Source organism: Protopterus annectens, chromosome 7.part0, assembly GCF_019279795.1.
Source record: "Protopterus annectens isolate FY-2018-M chromosome 7.part0, PAN1.0, whole genome shotgun sequence".
NCBI classification, from domain to species: Eukaryota; Metazoa; Chordata; order Ceratodontiformes; family Protopteridae; genus Protopterus; species Protopterus annectens.
The window spans coordinates 966,763,835-966,780,031 of record NC_056739.1 but is presented as its reverse complement, the minus strand read 5'-3'; the positions used below and the strand labels follow the sequence as shown (position 1 = coordinate 966,780,031).

Here is a 16,197-nt window from a genome sequence, read left to right as displayed (position 1 = left end):
ATCCTTTAATACAGTGAAAACTCTCACCTACTTCTACATGTAAAAACTGAAGCAGTTCTTTACTAACAGTAATCCCCTCAGCACACAACCAGGATTTCTAATTAACAACTGTGAACTATACACCCACAGAACTACTGACTCAAACCAAACGATGAGGTGTAGGAGCTGATAATGGAAAATTTGAAATATATACTATGTCACAACTAAAAACAAGCCAGAACTTAGGCACATTATACCAACCTAAGGCATATATATCAGTACTATCACTGCTACTACATGAACATTACTTTTGCCATCACTGTTATGCCTCCAGAACCCTAACCAATATTAAGACACAAAAAACAAACTAGACATATATCATATTCACATCAAACATTCCACACAGAACACAACTGCCTCATACTATATTTTTATTTTATTTTTATTTTACATTTGTTGACCGGGCTAATCTAACTGGATACATGTCCTTTTTCAGTAGAGGCCCAACAATTAAAGAAGTATAACAATGACATTTAGATACAAGAAAATTAAATTCAAAACAATAAAACATCTAAATATAAACATTAGTTGAGTTGGTCATATGACTTAGAGAGATGTGGAGGTAGTAAAATACTAGATAGAAACTTGAGGGGAAGGAGAGATTTAGGAACTAAAACTAGGATGGTTAAAAATCCAGAATACCTTATTACTAAATCAGGCTACACAATACAGTGAGCAAAATAGACAAATGCACCACTTTAAAAGACTGTGTAAATATATAATCCAAAAAGGCTTCTTAGATTTTTGAAATAACACTGAGCTATCATAATAAAATTCTTAAATCACCACAGCTGCAGCATGTTCCTACTTTCCATTGCAAGACACTGGAATGTTACTCAAAGGAAATTTGTATTACATCTGAACACTCCCAACATCTTACTATTCTAAAATTCAATCACCTCTCCACTACTTTAAATTACTCCATTATTTCCCTAATATACTGATCCCGCTCTCCATTACCATAAAATATCTTAGGTAAACAATCTTTCTCTCTTCTCTCTCTCTGTTACAAAATGCTCATCATCTTGTGCTCATGTATGTATTATGCATTTTGTAATTATAATTAGATACCTTTGCCTAGCATAACATACATATTTTCTGTTCTTAATTCAGTATCATCTTTGTACCATCTGTTATGTAATGTATTATATGTAATGCATTATTTCAACAATCTGTTATTACGACTGAAAAATGCAGAATGCACAGTGCATTGATACTGAATACCTCCTTCATGGGTCTCCACTGAAAGGGGGCTTTGTAATCTAAGTTGGACAATTCTGGTCTACATATGGAAATAAAATAAATAAATACACACACACACACACACACACACACACACACGTTTCTCTCTCTAATATATACATATATATGTGTATGTGATATACTTCTAAACATTCAAGTAAGCAACTCTCAAATGGCTAATAATCAACTCCAAAAGACTGAAAGCCAAAAACAAAATACTTGTGTTTTTTTGCAAGGGGGGGGGGGGTCATGGTTCTCAATCATGCACCTTCTCACTCCTATTAATTATATATACCAACTCTGAGATCGCTCTACAGTGGGAAAGGGGCAAATTCCCTGACCCTCCCCCCATGCATAATCTTGCATGGACTTAACACTGGCAGAAACAATCAAATGACTTTCGATCACTTCTGCCTGTATTAAACACTTTTGAGATTGCAAATATTGAATTACACTGCAGTGTTTATATATATATATATATATATATATATATATATATATATATATATGTATGTATATATATATATATGTATGTGTATATATATATATATATATATATATATATATATATATATATATATATATATATATATATATATATATATATATATATATATATACATATATATATATTTTTTTTTTCACATAGGTAAGAAAACAACTTTTATTCTTTATGTGATGATGTGAGGTAGTGCCAGCAATGCCAGAGAGAGTAGGGCAGTGCATGTGACATATGCCAGCAAAACTAGCTGGAGTTTTGTAACAAATTTTATGTCATTTGAATATCAAACTGATTTATTCAGATGCTTGTGTTAAAAATGCATTTGCAAAGTTGCTTGCGTTAAAAATGTATCAACAGTGGATCCTGCTGGACAGAAAAGAAATACATTGCCCTTAGTGGTGAACTAATTGCACACTGGGGTGCCACAGAATAGCTGGTTAGTCTCTGTGGGAAGGATGAAAGGGCTGGAATTGTGTTAAAGTCTTCAGATACTGTAATATGTCTTTTTAGGTGTGTATTGTAACACGTCTGTGCTAGATTCTGGCACAGCTTCTAGTCAGGGGGTCTTTTTAGGTGTGTATTGTAACACATCTGTGCTAGATTCTGGCTCAGCTTCTAGTCGCAGGGGGGGGGTAAGTGTGGTAACCACAGAGTCAGATGACCAGATGTGATGTCATTCCGTAGCCAGCACTGAAATTGTATTTGGCTACCAGTGAGAGATGTGATAGATGACACTCAACACACTGTTTTGGAATTGCCAAGACCACTCATCTACTTCATCTTGCCTTGATTTAGTAAGTAGCTTAACTTCTTCTTCTTTTGGCTTTTCCCGGTTAGGGGTCGCCACAACGGATCACCTGTCTGATCATGATTGGCAGTGGAGTTTTATGGTGTCGAGTTGCCAGCCCGGTGCCCAACCTTCCACAGAAGGCACACACATGCACACTCACACTTAGGGCCAATTTAGAGTGTCCAATCCACCTACAGCATGTCTTTGGGATGTGGAAGGAAACCAGAGCACTCGGAGGAAACCCACGCGACCACAGGGAGGACATGCAGACTCTGCACAGAAGGCAACCCAGCCGAGGATCGAACCGGAGAACCTCTTGCTGTGAGGCAGCAGTGCTAACCACTGCACCACTGTGGCAGTAGGTAGCTTAACTAAGGAAGAGTAATTCTTCAGTCAGTTAGGAAAATGTAGTGAGATTAGCTAAAAGTATTGTTTTTCTGTATCTGTCCGAGTCTTTCCATCTTTTTTTTTTTTTTTTTATATATTTCTTGTGAATTGAAACTGGTGTTTTATTTAACTACATACTCAGCATTCTCTTTTTTATTATTTATTATTAAATATATCTAAATCTTTCATTGTGGCTGGTCTTTTATTTTAACCCTTGAGCATATCTGCATTTATTTAGTGGCACTGTAGCATCACTCTCCTGGACGTCTTGCTGACTGATTAACACTACCATTTGTGTAAGTATTAATTTTACTAAGAGTATTGGGTACTCTGGTAAAAGCCTTAAAGTAGCTGGCTGGTGGCAGTGACTCTACCTTATAGTCTGGGTGGAGGTAGCATAGGAGGTAAATCTTTGCCAGCCTTTCCCAAATAGGTGTGTGTGTGTGTGTGTGTGTGTGTGTGTGTGTGTGTGTGTGTGTGTGTAAATCAAATCTCAAAGAGTGTGTGTGTCAGCTACTTGGAACATGGACACAGAGCACTGATTTTTGCAAACAGAAAAGTAGAGTCTTATTTGGGGCATGGACAGGAAGTCCAACTCCGGAACTGGAGTGTGTTCCCTATGTGCTCTTAAGGGAAACTGTGCTTGGTGCAGACAGCTGCATCTGAAAATACTGTGTGCATCTATTTTTGTTCTAAGTGAACGTTCCCCACTGGTGTCAGTGGTGAAGATTGAGGCTCCTTGATTACTGGCCCAGAGGAGGGACATCACAGTTTATTTCATACACAACTATATTATCTTTTCTTATACATTTTGTGGTAAACAGTGCAATTTCCAGTACTGTGAATGCTTTTTCTTAAAGAAAATTGGCACTCATTTTTTCTTTGCCTTATTCATGAAACACAATGGTAGCATAGTGTATATACCTTCAGAGGGACTCTTTTTAAGATATTATTCATCTGTTCTCCAACAGTTCACCAGGTAACAAAGCTAACACACACACAAGAAGATAAACACTATTCCCACAAATATTTTACTAATTTACTTAAAAATATTATTTTTTCATTACCATAACAAGTTCTGACTGCCCCATTGTCTTTTAGGTCTTTATTCTGCACCTATATCTTTAAAAGTTAGTGTTTCTCTATTGTACAAATCTTATTTACTGTACATTCTTCCACTGCGGGAAACTACTGATCAGTGCCATAACACTATGCTGCACACAGCAGTTCTCCTTAGGATCCAATGCCATTACCTCTAGCAGGACTACAAGCATGAGAAAATATACTGGTACTTGTCAGTTTCATATAAACATTATATTTTACTTCAAATTTTATATCCCTACCCAAAAAAACAAAACAAAAAAAAACAGATAGTATATCTCACATAAGTATAACTGAATTTCTGACCATATCTACCCATATCCGTGTAATGTAGATGCAGACATATTTCTTAGTGACCTCACATTCATACTCTGCAATTTAGAATTATATCATCTGTGTAATGGTGACATATAAGCAGCACTGAAAATAAGAGTCACTGTAAAGAAAGGGCCAGATTCAATAAAGCCTACATCAAGTGTGCACAATATGTATTCAACAAAATTCTTATCACATTTTTTGTGCTTTACAGTGACTCAGAAAAATTACACTACGTGTACATGTAGTCTACACTTTGTGGTAACCTTTATGAATCCCTGTCAATATTTAAAGCTGCAAGAATATCAGTAGGAAAAATAAAATTAGGAGGAAGAAGGTGCGAGTTATGTCTGTTGTCTGTTCACTCAGAACAGTGTACACTTAGTGTAGGCGTTATTTACTCCTGGGGAATGTGTATTTAGACAATCTCGTAAATAAATTAATACATACTGGACTGTATTCTATGCAATCTGAATGCTAAATGGGAGCGGTTATGTTCTGCAATGTTCTTAACAATGGGACAGAAAAAGACTACGGTGATCCCAGAAGACCTGGCACCCTTGTTTCACTGACATATTGGGGATATTTGTTTTTTTTTTCCTGTAGAGGTGAATATCCGTAGACTGGACGCTTGTAAGTGCCCTGAAACTGTAGGTCTCTATGTCTTTTAGAAAGAGGAAGGCCAGCCAAGAGTCCCTGAAATGATGTAGATGGGCATGCACAAAAAACAGGCAAATAAGTATACTTTTGTACTACATAAATACAACTGCCACCTCACTTCTCAATAATGCAGCTGTGGTTCAAACTTCCTTGTAAAAAAAAGTGGCACCTGGCAGTGATTAACTGAGAACACTATGCAACTAGGCATCCTCTCCATGTAACAAAATGTAATTAATAGTGTTAGTGGATAGATGCACCTGTGTAGAACTCACTACAAATAATGTGACTCAGTAGAATACAGTGGAAATGTTGTGATTCATTATAATGTGTTTTCCTTACAACTGTGATGGCACTGGCTTATAAATCCACAAAAGCTGCCACTAGAATTACCTACGCTGGTCATCATAGCAGGACCAGAAGCTCTCTGCATGCCGAGTCTGAAGTCAAATCCTTGTAGCATCTATCAAACAGAAAGTGCAGGGAGTACATTTGTTGAGAAGCAGCCTTCTGTCTCCCTTAGTAATACAGATTGTATGTTTTAGCTCGTCAGTGCTATAGCATTCAGTTGCTAAGGTAAATGTACGGTAAAAGAAGATGCCCTTTAAATAATTACATTCTGGAGACTCACAGTGGTAACTGGGAATACTAAAGTAAAATGATGAAATCTAACAGTATGCCAAATAACAGATATGCACTCAAAATTAACAACTGATCTGCAAAAAAGACCTTTTTAACAGTTGGAAACTACTATCAGTTCCTCTTCTGATACACCCAGCTTGTACAATTCAAAAGTTTCTCAAGCGTATGTGTGCCCCCCCCAAAGGCAACAAAGTAGGCCAGAGGGCACAGCTACTGCGTGTTTGATACCCAGGTGTGTGAGTGTCTGGGTGTGTAACATATACTAGATTATATAAGAACCATAACATTCATGTGGTCATCTCATTAACAGTCAAGATCTGCAACTGTTTTTATAACCTGGGGAGAGAGACAATGTAAGTCTGAGGCCCACATCATATCATATCATATCAGTGGAGACGTTTGCAGTGAATGCCTGGCAGAGAGAGAGAGAAAGCAAAGGATTCAAAATCCATGCAGCTGTCAAATTCTTCACCCCTATGTGTATTCAGAAGTCATTCCATTTTTCTGCACAAATCACAAACTCTGGATTTAATGCTCATCCTAAACTACATAATACATATATTTACACTAACTTCAATAAGGTAGTAGGACAACACAGATTTAACAGTATACTTACAGTAAAACACAAACAATAGATTAACATTACAGAAGGCAACAGCTGTTGGAAAGGATAACAAAAGCAGAAAGAAAACGAGAGAAATAAATACATAAATAAATCAATGACCTAATGGTCTAATGCTATATTTGGTACTTAAAGAGGTTTTGCTCCATTAGCACATGGAATAAGCTATCGCTTCCCTCAAGCTATCATTTGAAAACTAACTACAAAGGCAAAACCAAACTGACATTGTGATCTAGAGTGGTGATGCAGGTCTGTGTGACTGGAGGAATGAATAAATCACTCCTAGATTATTCAGATTTGCCTGTCATTGAAAGTTAGAATTACACATTGCCCTTGGCTTGAAAAAGCTATCCAAAGTAGCTGTTTTTGTCACAGATGGCAAATATTCTTAAGTCTTTTTTATAATGCAGTATTTCTGCAGCAATTTCAATGGAGGTTTAATGAAAGATGAAACAACAGGTAATACAATCTCATGTATATTATGGCTGAAATTAACAATTTTTTTGGAATCTGTACTACTGTTTTTGTTACTAGTGTCCAGTTTTATATTAAATCGATAATTTGTATTATTGCTTACCATTCCAGTATTCTATCCAAGTGAAGGCTATGGCCAGCTGGTAGGAGATAGCTTTTAAAGTTCTGCAGTTCATTTGAAAGGCAGCTGTCCCTCACCCAGAAGTGTGAGACACATGGAATCCCACTTGCAAGACACAAAAAATACTTCCGTGTTCTACAGTGCTGATCAGCAATCAGGAGGCACTGATGAGCCGTTTTACACTAAAAACAGAGAAAGTGGAACATCAAAATGTTACAAGATAATGGCTTACTCTAGTATTACCAGTTCTCTGACATGAACAACTATACATTGTATTACAAGTGTATCTTCTGTTTGTACTAAGCAGATGTTCAGAAGCAACACTATGCCTCCTCAGCGCCAGTAACTCTTATCTTAATATGTTATAATACTTCAGTTAAAATCAAATGGATTTCTGTTTACTGGCACTGACTGACACAAGCAAATTCTATACTGGTCACTGAATTTTTTCCGCCCAGCAGATGCCCTGAAAATAGAAACTACCTGCAGTTTAAACTGTTCATTTGTCACCAAATTGAGTTTTTACACTAAATAATGCCTTCCTCTGAAAGAAGTCTGTCCTAAAAACATAAAAGTTAAAAATAGAACAGTCAATGCCTGACTAATAATTAGTGACATTCACAGTCTAAAACTAATGCCAAGATGTGCAGAATAGCTTCTTTTGGAAAGATGGTCACCCTCACAAACTACCACATTGATAATACAATGCTAAGAGTAGACCCAGTGGTCAAGGATTTGGGAATGCATATAGCCAGTGACTTGGTCTTTGATCATCATGTATCTACTGCAGTAGGGAAATCATTTTATGTTGTGCAACTTATCAGCAAAGATATGGCATCTAGGTCCATAGATGTTACAGTTCCATTGTACTTAGCCCTCAATAAACAAAACCATTCATAGAATACAGTGCCCTCTTTGTATGTACCTGACCAGACACACAACAACTGGAGCATATACAGAGGTTTTGGTAATTCACCATCTACCAGTGACTCTAATGTATACATTGTTTACCTCTCAGGTTGTGCTTTGAGTGACGTGGACTATGCTGTTCTTAACTGTGGTTTAAAGTATATTCCCACAGTTATACCTAGAGTGCATGAGGTTAAAGCTGATATTTTTCAGCTTAGTAGAAAGTTAAATTTTAGGAAATTGTTTGACAACACTGAAAATAATATTGATAACAGTTTTAATGTTAAACAAGATTCTGATAGCTCAATGAACAAAATATTTTACTCATATCTGTCAGAAGATGAAATTAATGCCTATATGTTGTTTGATACAAGTAAGATTGTGTCTAAAAGTTCGTTCTTGCCTTCATTCTCACATGAAGGTATCCAACATTTTCATTGCATGTTTAAATTTGCTGTAGAGAAAAGTCTGTCGGAATTTAGGGTTCCTAGTTATAATTTAACTAAAGATGAGTGGAATAGATTAAAGTTATTAAGCAAGAGAGAATACATTGTGTTTAAACTATCAGATAAAGGGAATAAATTGGCTATAATGAATAGTAGTCAATATCTAAATACGTGTAATGAACATTTGGAAAATATGGAAGTTTATGAACAAGGTGACTTATTGAAATATAAAGAATTGTTAAATGAATATGATGAAATTTTGAAAAAGGGCCACAGGCTGAGATATTTTTCTTTAGAAGATGTTAACAAAAAATTTGGGAGAGAAGGCTGTCAGATTGCCCATTCTTACTGTCTCCCAAAGATTCATAAATCTTTGATAAATCCCCCTGGTCGTCCAATAGTTTCTGGGAGAAAATATTTTCTTTGTAATATAGGACAGTTCCTACAACAATATTTGTTGTCAAAAGTACAAGGTTTACCTGCGTATATTAAAGATGTATTCCACTTTTTGGAGAAAACTGAGAGCATTAAGTGGAATTCAGAAATGTACTGGATTACAATGGATGTGAGGAGTATATATACCAGTATTAGTCATAATTTTGGTCTTAAAGTTGTTAGATATTTTTTGGGGCAGAGTCCAGTGACAGAATTTATCACTGACCTCTTGGATTTTTGTCTCAAAAATAACTATTTTGAAATTGGTGGAAAACTTTACAGACAAAAACAAGGTATGGCCATGGGGGCTTCTTTCGCCCCTTCCTATGCAAATTAAGTATGGGATTATTTGAGGTAGAATATGTGTATAGATCAAGGTTCTTTATTCAATATGTAAGGAAATATTGTAGGTTTATTGACGACCTTATTTTTTTATGTGAAGGGGGTATGAATGAGATACAAAGTTTTGTAGATGAGCTTAATGCCAACAGATTTGATATAAAATTTGATGGGCTTATGACAGGACAGAGTGTTCCATTTTTAGATGTAATAGTGGATATTAGTGAGGAAAATAAAATCCGAACAACTGTATATAGAAAATTTGAGAGTGGTACTCAGTATGTAATGGTGCAAAGCTGTCATCCCCCCATACGATTCGGGCAATACCCTATGGGGAGTTCATACGCATATATAGATTGTGTAATAATGAAGATTTTGTATTAGAACTTGAGAAAACAAATAATATGTTTAGAAACGGGATATAATACAGAAATAAAGAATGAATGTTGGAATAATTTTTTTAATGAATATGTCTTAAAGACAAAAAAGCAACAGACAAAGTATAAATATTATGATAGGAAATCTGCAAAATACAAACGTAATGATCTGTATTTTGTTACTACATTTAGTTGTTTTAGTATGGTGTTAGCTGATTTATTGAAGTTTTATTGGGATTATATTATGTCCTTAAAAGATTTAAATTTGGGGGGATATCCCATTATGTCATATAGAAGAGGAAGGAATTTGAGGGACTTCATAGTTAAGACTAGGTTTAAGCTTCCTTGTAACAAAATATCAAGAAGTTTGAGTAAATACGGCACGACACCATGTGGCAGATGTAAAGCCTGCAAACATGTTGCTGGAAGTTTCCATAGAATTAATGGTCGGGTATTTCACCCACAAGAAAGTTTTTGTTGTAATACAGAGGGCATTATTTATGCCGTCTGTTGTTCATGTAATATTTTCTATATAGGGGAAAGCAAGAGACCATTTAAGGTCAGACTGTTAGGACATATACAGGATATTAATAACAAAAAAAAGGAAAGCCCAACAGCTATGCATTTTGAACAAACTCATGGAGGTAATAGTGAAGGTTTGTGTGGATCCATTCTTTAGAAAGAGCATGTTTCCCCATTTGATGAATGTAATATTAAAAAGGTATTGTTATATAAGGAATTTGTTTACATTTTAAAGTTTGACACTTTGGCCCCTTGTGGGTTAAATGCTGAAATGAACTGGAGGTTTTTTATCCAATATTCATTTAATTGTTTTATTGTTCTAATTAATCAATTATCTATTTAAAATGTATGTATTTAAGGCAGGTGTATTCTTTGTGATGTTATTACTCCTTGAAGACTGTCTTAGTCGAGATGTTAGAGAGAGAGAGAGAGAGAGCATAAACTTCGTTGGATTACTAGCTGGTGTTTTTTTCCTTATTGCTGAATTTCTGGTGTTTTTCTTATTTTAACATGTCCTATGCAGACTGCCTCAAAACCTTATCCTTATACTTGGCCTCCTACAAGCTGCTGAGGAGTGATCTGAGTTTGACCTACACATCATTCTCTTATCCAACCTTAACAGGTATATCACACATCCACAAAACAAATAGCCTTAGAAAAAATGATCCAGGGACCTAAATCTCATCTGTAACATAAATAAGACATACTTGAGGGTCAGGTATCTGTTTCAGAGACTGCCCTATCTGTGGAACAGGCTTCCCATCCACATGAAACAGAGTTCTCTCCTACACCTCCTACAGACTAAAATCCAAATCCATCAGGACCACAGCTAAAGACTTAAACCTCGGCACATATGAATAGGACATGCTGGAGGGATAGATTCATAATCCAGAGGCTTCCCATGCTTTGGAACAGGATCCCAGTTCATTACCCTCACTGACTCTCTTCAAGGGGTCACATCTGTGTCACTGCTAGACAGGGGCACACTACTAGACAGAGACTTCATGGGGTGGGCAAAGCCACATCACCCCCAGGGCAGATAGCCTAGTACTATACTATGAAACTATGAAACTATAACCTACTTAAGTGCAACTTGGATCAATGGATAGAGAAATCATAAATTTAACCCTGGTCTGGCACCTATGCCTCTATTAGTGAAAGGTACCTTGTAAACACTCACCTCTCATGCCAGAATGATATAGCTATATCAACACCACCACAAAAACCTATGGCATCAAAAGTCATTATCCTCTTTTCCCCATTTTCTACATGGGGTCAGGTTGTCATGAAAACAGTCGCCATCTCTCACTCAGCTCAATGCCACTCTCCTACCTTCAACAGTCATGCCTGTCACAGGTCTTCTCTCACACATTCCATTCATCTGTTTCTGGACACCCTAATATCCTCTTGCCTTTTTCTTTCTGTCCCAAATCTTATTCACCCAGATCAGATGGTCCTCTGCACAGGTTCCCAAACCACCGTAATCTGTTTTCTGCTTTCTTTGACTTTCTCTGCAATTGGAGCTACGTTTGCTTCTACTCTGATGTCTTCATTTCTTGGTCTGTCCCACACTGTGCATCCTTCCACCCATGTCAGACACTTTATCTCTAGCACCTCTAGCTTCCTCCACTGCTGTGCCTTGACTGCCCAAGTTTCTGAGTATTAGGCTCAAAACCTGGCTAATATTTCTGGGAAGCATGGCTAGGCTTAGAAAGACCCTTCAGGGTCAGCAGCCTAGTAATCCCCTGTGATACTATGACCACTGCCTCACCATCAAGAAAGCAAGATGGTTACCCATTTACACTTTACCCACCTGATTCACATCATACCTACAAGCTATTATATATGGACCACTGTAGGTCCTTGTATCTTTTAATCATAGTCAAGCAATGTTCAAGGCCACTAAGACTAAATAAGCCTTAGTTTAGCTATTTTGTTATCCTTAAGTTTTATTTGTCCTGCAAAGATATTCCCTCACTGGTCCACTAATACAGAACTCTGTCCCAGGATCAATTTAACAGTTACCAACCCTGCCTGTCCGACTCAAGTTAATTCAAATTTCTAATTCAACACAGATGAATGTAGTTTGCACAGGCACTATAACATAATTAGAGCATCAAAGTTATATTTTATATGATTCTGCAACTGCTCTCGTGAGTTTACAATAGTGTCTGTAATGGCTGCAAACCAAAGAGTACTAAAGAAGTCTGACTTCATTCTATACCTCTAAGTATACTTAACACTGTTGTGTTGTTCTGCTCATTTTCACTTCCTATTTGTATAATTAACTATTTTTATTTTTTTATGCAACTAGGTTGTGAATAAAAAGGGAACATGAGGTCTATTTCTCTTACCTTTAAGATACATCTTCATTATAACATGGTTTGGAAAAAAATGAATACAAATAAAGGAAAAAACTGGAATTTCCGACTGGCTAAGCAAGCATTCTAGTGGGAGTAAAAGCATGCAATAATATCCAGTGGAACATTTGCCACTATAATCCTGCTGAGTAACTATACAGAAAAAACTGTAAAAACTTGCTCTGTACATGACTGCTACTTAAAAATAACTAAATGAAAGTCTACAGCATTGTTTTATGTTCGTCTTACATCTTTCAGTCTACCTTAACCGGAGAAACTATCCTGTAAATAAAGGAGTATATACTGGACTGTATTCTATGCAATCTGAAGGCTAAATGGGATCGATTATATTTATATATTTATAATACAACAAATGATAGGCTTCAAACTGCCTATCTTGTTCTTGCAGGATACCTTAACTGTATCTTATATTTATGCATTTATAACAAGGTAGAGCAACTGAACTTTGTTTATCTTACCATTTAGGAACAAAAATTTAGGCTTTAAACTGACTCTTTGCCATTTCCATGGCAGTTTCACAAATGCAGACTTGTTCTGGCTGCTTATAAAAAGCCACCAGATGTATTTTGTCACTAACTTTTTCATACCAGAACAGTATAATGAATGGAATCCTAGCAATAGACTGCGGCACTCTCAAAGTCTCTCATAAAATACAATAAAAATATGACACAATACAAACAAAAATCGAGGTTTAGTAACAATTAATCCATGGCACAGGGTGCAAGTCAAGGTGGGATCGGTCTTCCAGCTAGCCAGAATTTGTTCACATAGGCTTTTCACTAATAAGCAAACCTTGCCAGGTGGGAGTGAGTTTCACCATGAACCACACCACTTCCACTGATTATTCCTTAGATATACTATAGATCACGATAATAAAATCAAACAATAAAATCTAAATCCTGTATTTTCACTGGGTAGCACTCCATAGGTTCATAGGTGTGTACTAGGGTTAATGGACATGGAGCCTTTACAAAGTCTAACCCACAGAAGTGCCCTGGCATCATGCCACTACCAAGTACAGCCACTGGAGTTATCCCCGGGGTGAACTTTCTATTACCCATCCACTCATCAAGATTTCTCCTGAGGTGGGTCAGCGAGGTGCTCTGTTTGACATGTATGGGAAGTCTATTCCAGAGCATGGGCAGTCTCTGGGTGAGGAATCTGCCCCACCAGCATGTTCTGTTGATTGTGGTAATGAGGCTGAGGTCTCTGGTCTGCATGGTGTGGAGGGATTGCGATTTCTTTAGATGTAGTATTTTTAACAGAGCTGGGTCAGACATGGCTTTGTAAGTCAAGCAGAGATCGCCTCTAAGTAGGCGATATGAGACGGAGAATAGCCGGAATCTTTTGAGTCTGTCCATGTAGGACATGAGTTTAATGCCTATGATTCTCTTCGTGAGGTACTTCTGTGGCCTCTCCAGCTGTTGCAGGTGCCTAGTGAGGTACATGCAAAATGGGGCATTGTACTCAATGCTTGGTCTAATGAGGGAAGAGTAGAGCGAGATGACCTCTTTCTTCCTGGATGCAAAACTCTTGGTAATGAGGTGTGCCACATAGGACTTTGACCACAGTTGCAATGTGGTGGTCGATGGACAGGCTGCTGTCAACCTGTATCCCCAGATCATTTATAACACCTTCAGTGCTCAGTGGGCTCCCATCGATGTGGTAATTAGTGGGAATGGAGTTTTTACCAAAGGGATATCGACGCATTTTTTTGGCATTAAGCTTAAGGGCATGGTATGTTGGCAATATCTGTTGGCTGAGTATAAGAGGTACAATTGTGCAGTATCTTAGAGCAAATTTGGGTATTTCCATGGAGGTTCTTGATACAGCTATAGAAAGCTTTGTGACTGTTTTTAGCGTCTGCTGCAATTCTGCCTTCAAAGCTGGCTTTAGAGGATTTGATGAGGGATCTCAACTTTTTGTTGAAGCTAATAAGGGATTTTTTTCCAGTCTTGGGACTTAACCTTTTTCTGCAACAGTTTCTTCCTTCTGTTGTAGAGTTTATTACTGGCAGGGGACCACCAGATTGGCTTTCTTTTTTTGGAGGAGAGCATCTTGGTTCTGTTGGGTATGGCTAGTTCCATGCATTTATGTAAATGTTTGTACAGTGCATTGGTGTATGATTCGGCAGTCATGCAGCTATATTCCATTGGCATGGGTGCCATGAAGTTAGCCATCTCTTAGGAGTCCAAAGTCAGCTTTGGAGAAGTTTTTCATGGTGGTTACCTTTGCCGGGGGTGTGGGTGAGATGTGAATTTCCATGATGATTAGTTTATGGTCGGATCTGACCATGGAAGGATTGACTATTGGTGTAGAGCAATGGTCCCATGTTAGTAATAACCAGGTCAAGGATGTTGCTTCCTCTAGTGGGGGTCAGAATGAGCTGTTCCAGGGCATTGGAACTGATGAATTCCAGGAAGCGTTGGACCAGTGTATTGGTGCTTGAGTAGTATTCCCAGTTGATGGAGGGGTAGTTGAAGTCTCCTAGTAAGAGACTGTTGGGTTGGACCTTGATAGATTCCAGGGTGCTTAGGAACGTGGAGTGAGAGTCTAGGGACATGGCTGGAGACCTATAGCAGGCTATGACCTGGATCGCAGTCTTACCCAGTGTTAGTTGTACCTGAAGTATCTCAGATGCGTTATGCTGGGCTACTAGTCTGGAAGTGTGCATATCCTTTATGAATATGGGGACACCACCGCCTCTGGAGCTTAGGTCCATGTTTCGGGGCCAAAAGGTGTGGAATTAGTTATAGCCTGGAACCGCAGGTGTGCTTTTTGCCACTTTAAATCAGGTCTCCATTACAGCACAAATGTCGATGTTCTCCATTCTAAGGAGTGCTTCAAGTGAGTGCATCTTGAGATTTAGACTTCTAGCGTTGAGCAGCATGACCCTCAGATTGCATTTATTTATAGCTGTTATGGTGGTAATTTGGTCTTTGGAACACCACCTAAAAAGGCACTATAGGGGTGGCAACAGCCTTAGCCAGTACCCGGAAACCCAGGGGTGACAGATGCAGGCCATCTCTTGCAAAGCATCAAGGTGTGTCAATCATGTCATCCCAAGCAGACAGATACTAGACCCCCTTAGAATGACACCAGAAACTTAGCCAATTGTTGAAGTCAATCATTTTTTGTTTGTACTGTAGTATCATTCTGGGTGACGGTAGGATACTGCTCAGAGCTAGTGTCATACCTGCCTGGGCAATATAAGCTGAGAGCTCCACCATGTCTCTTTTCATGTAGTACAGGGAGGTGCATCTCAGGTCATTCACACCCACATGGACAATGGCAGAGTCATACTTGTACTTGTTGTGGAGTGACCCGAGTGCATGTGTTATGTGTCAGATTATGGCACCTGATAGACAGCTGACTGTTACCTTCTTATTCAGACTAGTGAGTGGGAAATCTCTGTGCCTCACTATTGAGTCACCTATGATTAGTGCATTGGGCAAGGTGTTTACCGCTTTAGGGGCTTAGGTTGAGGGGCACACTGTGGAGGTGAGCTGTGTGTCCTGCTGTTTGTGCCATGTTGTGTTGGTCGAGTGCGTTTCTGTCTTGGAAGTCTCTGCTGTTTGGGTAAATTTCTATTGAGAGCCTCTGCAAAGGTGGGTCTGTGGTTTGTGTTTTTATATGAGAGCTGTAATAGTGGGTGCTCTGGAGGGCTATGTGTCCCATGTGGTGTGACACAGGTATTGACTTTCTCCTCTTGACCAGCTAGTCTGGTCTTGTCTGGAGAGTGCATAGCTTCCAATTTGGTGATATAAGTGCATCTCTCTCACAATTCTGAGTATTGGGAGGTAAAAGGAGAGGGTTGTCTGTGTATATGAGGCAGTTGCTGCACTGCCTCAGAATGCCCAAGTGCACCAGGTTAATAGGAGAAAGCACAGGGAACT

The 16,197-nt window shown here is 38.1% G+C and overlaps 1 protein-coding gene across 4 annotated transcripts in view; it reads right to left on the bottom strand.

Annotated features, from left to right (window-relative positions):
* The window catches only part of TP53BP1 (tumor protein p53 binding protein 1), a 1,265,047-nt gene that overhangs the window by 89,911 nt on the left and 1,158,939 nt on the right, over positions 1-16,197 (bottom strand). For all 4 annotated transcript variants that reach the window (XM_044077533.1, XM_044077532.1, XM_044077535.1 and 1 more), the window contains one exon: positions 6,875-7,074. In XM_044077533.1, the coding sequence (XP_043933468.1) occupies positions 6,875-7,074 (200 nt within the window). The remainder of the gene's footprint in view (positions 1-6,874; positions 7,075-16,197) is intronic.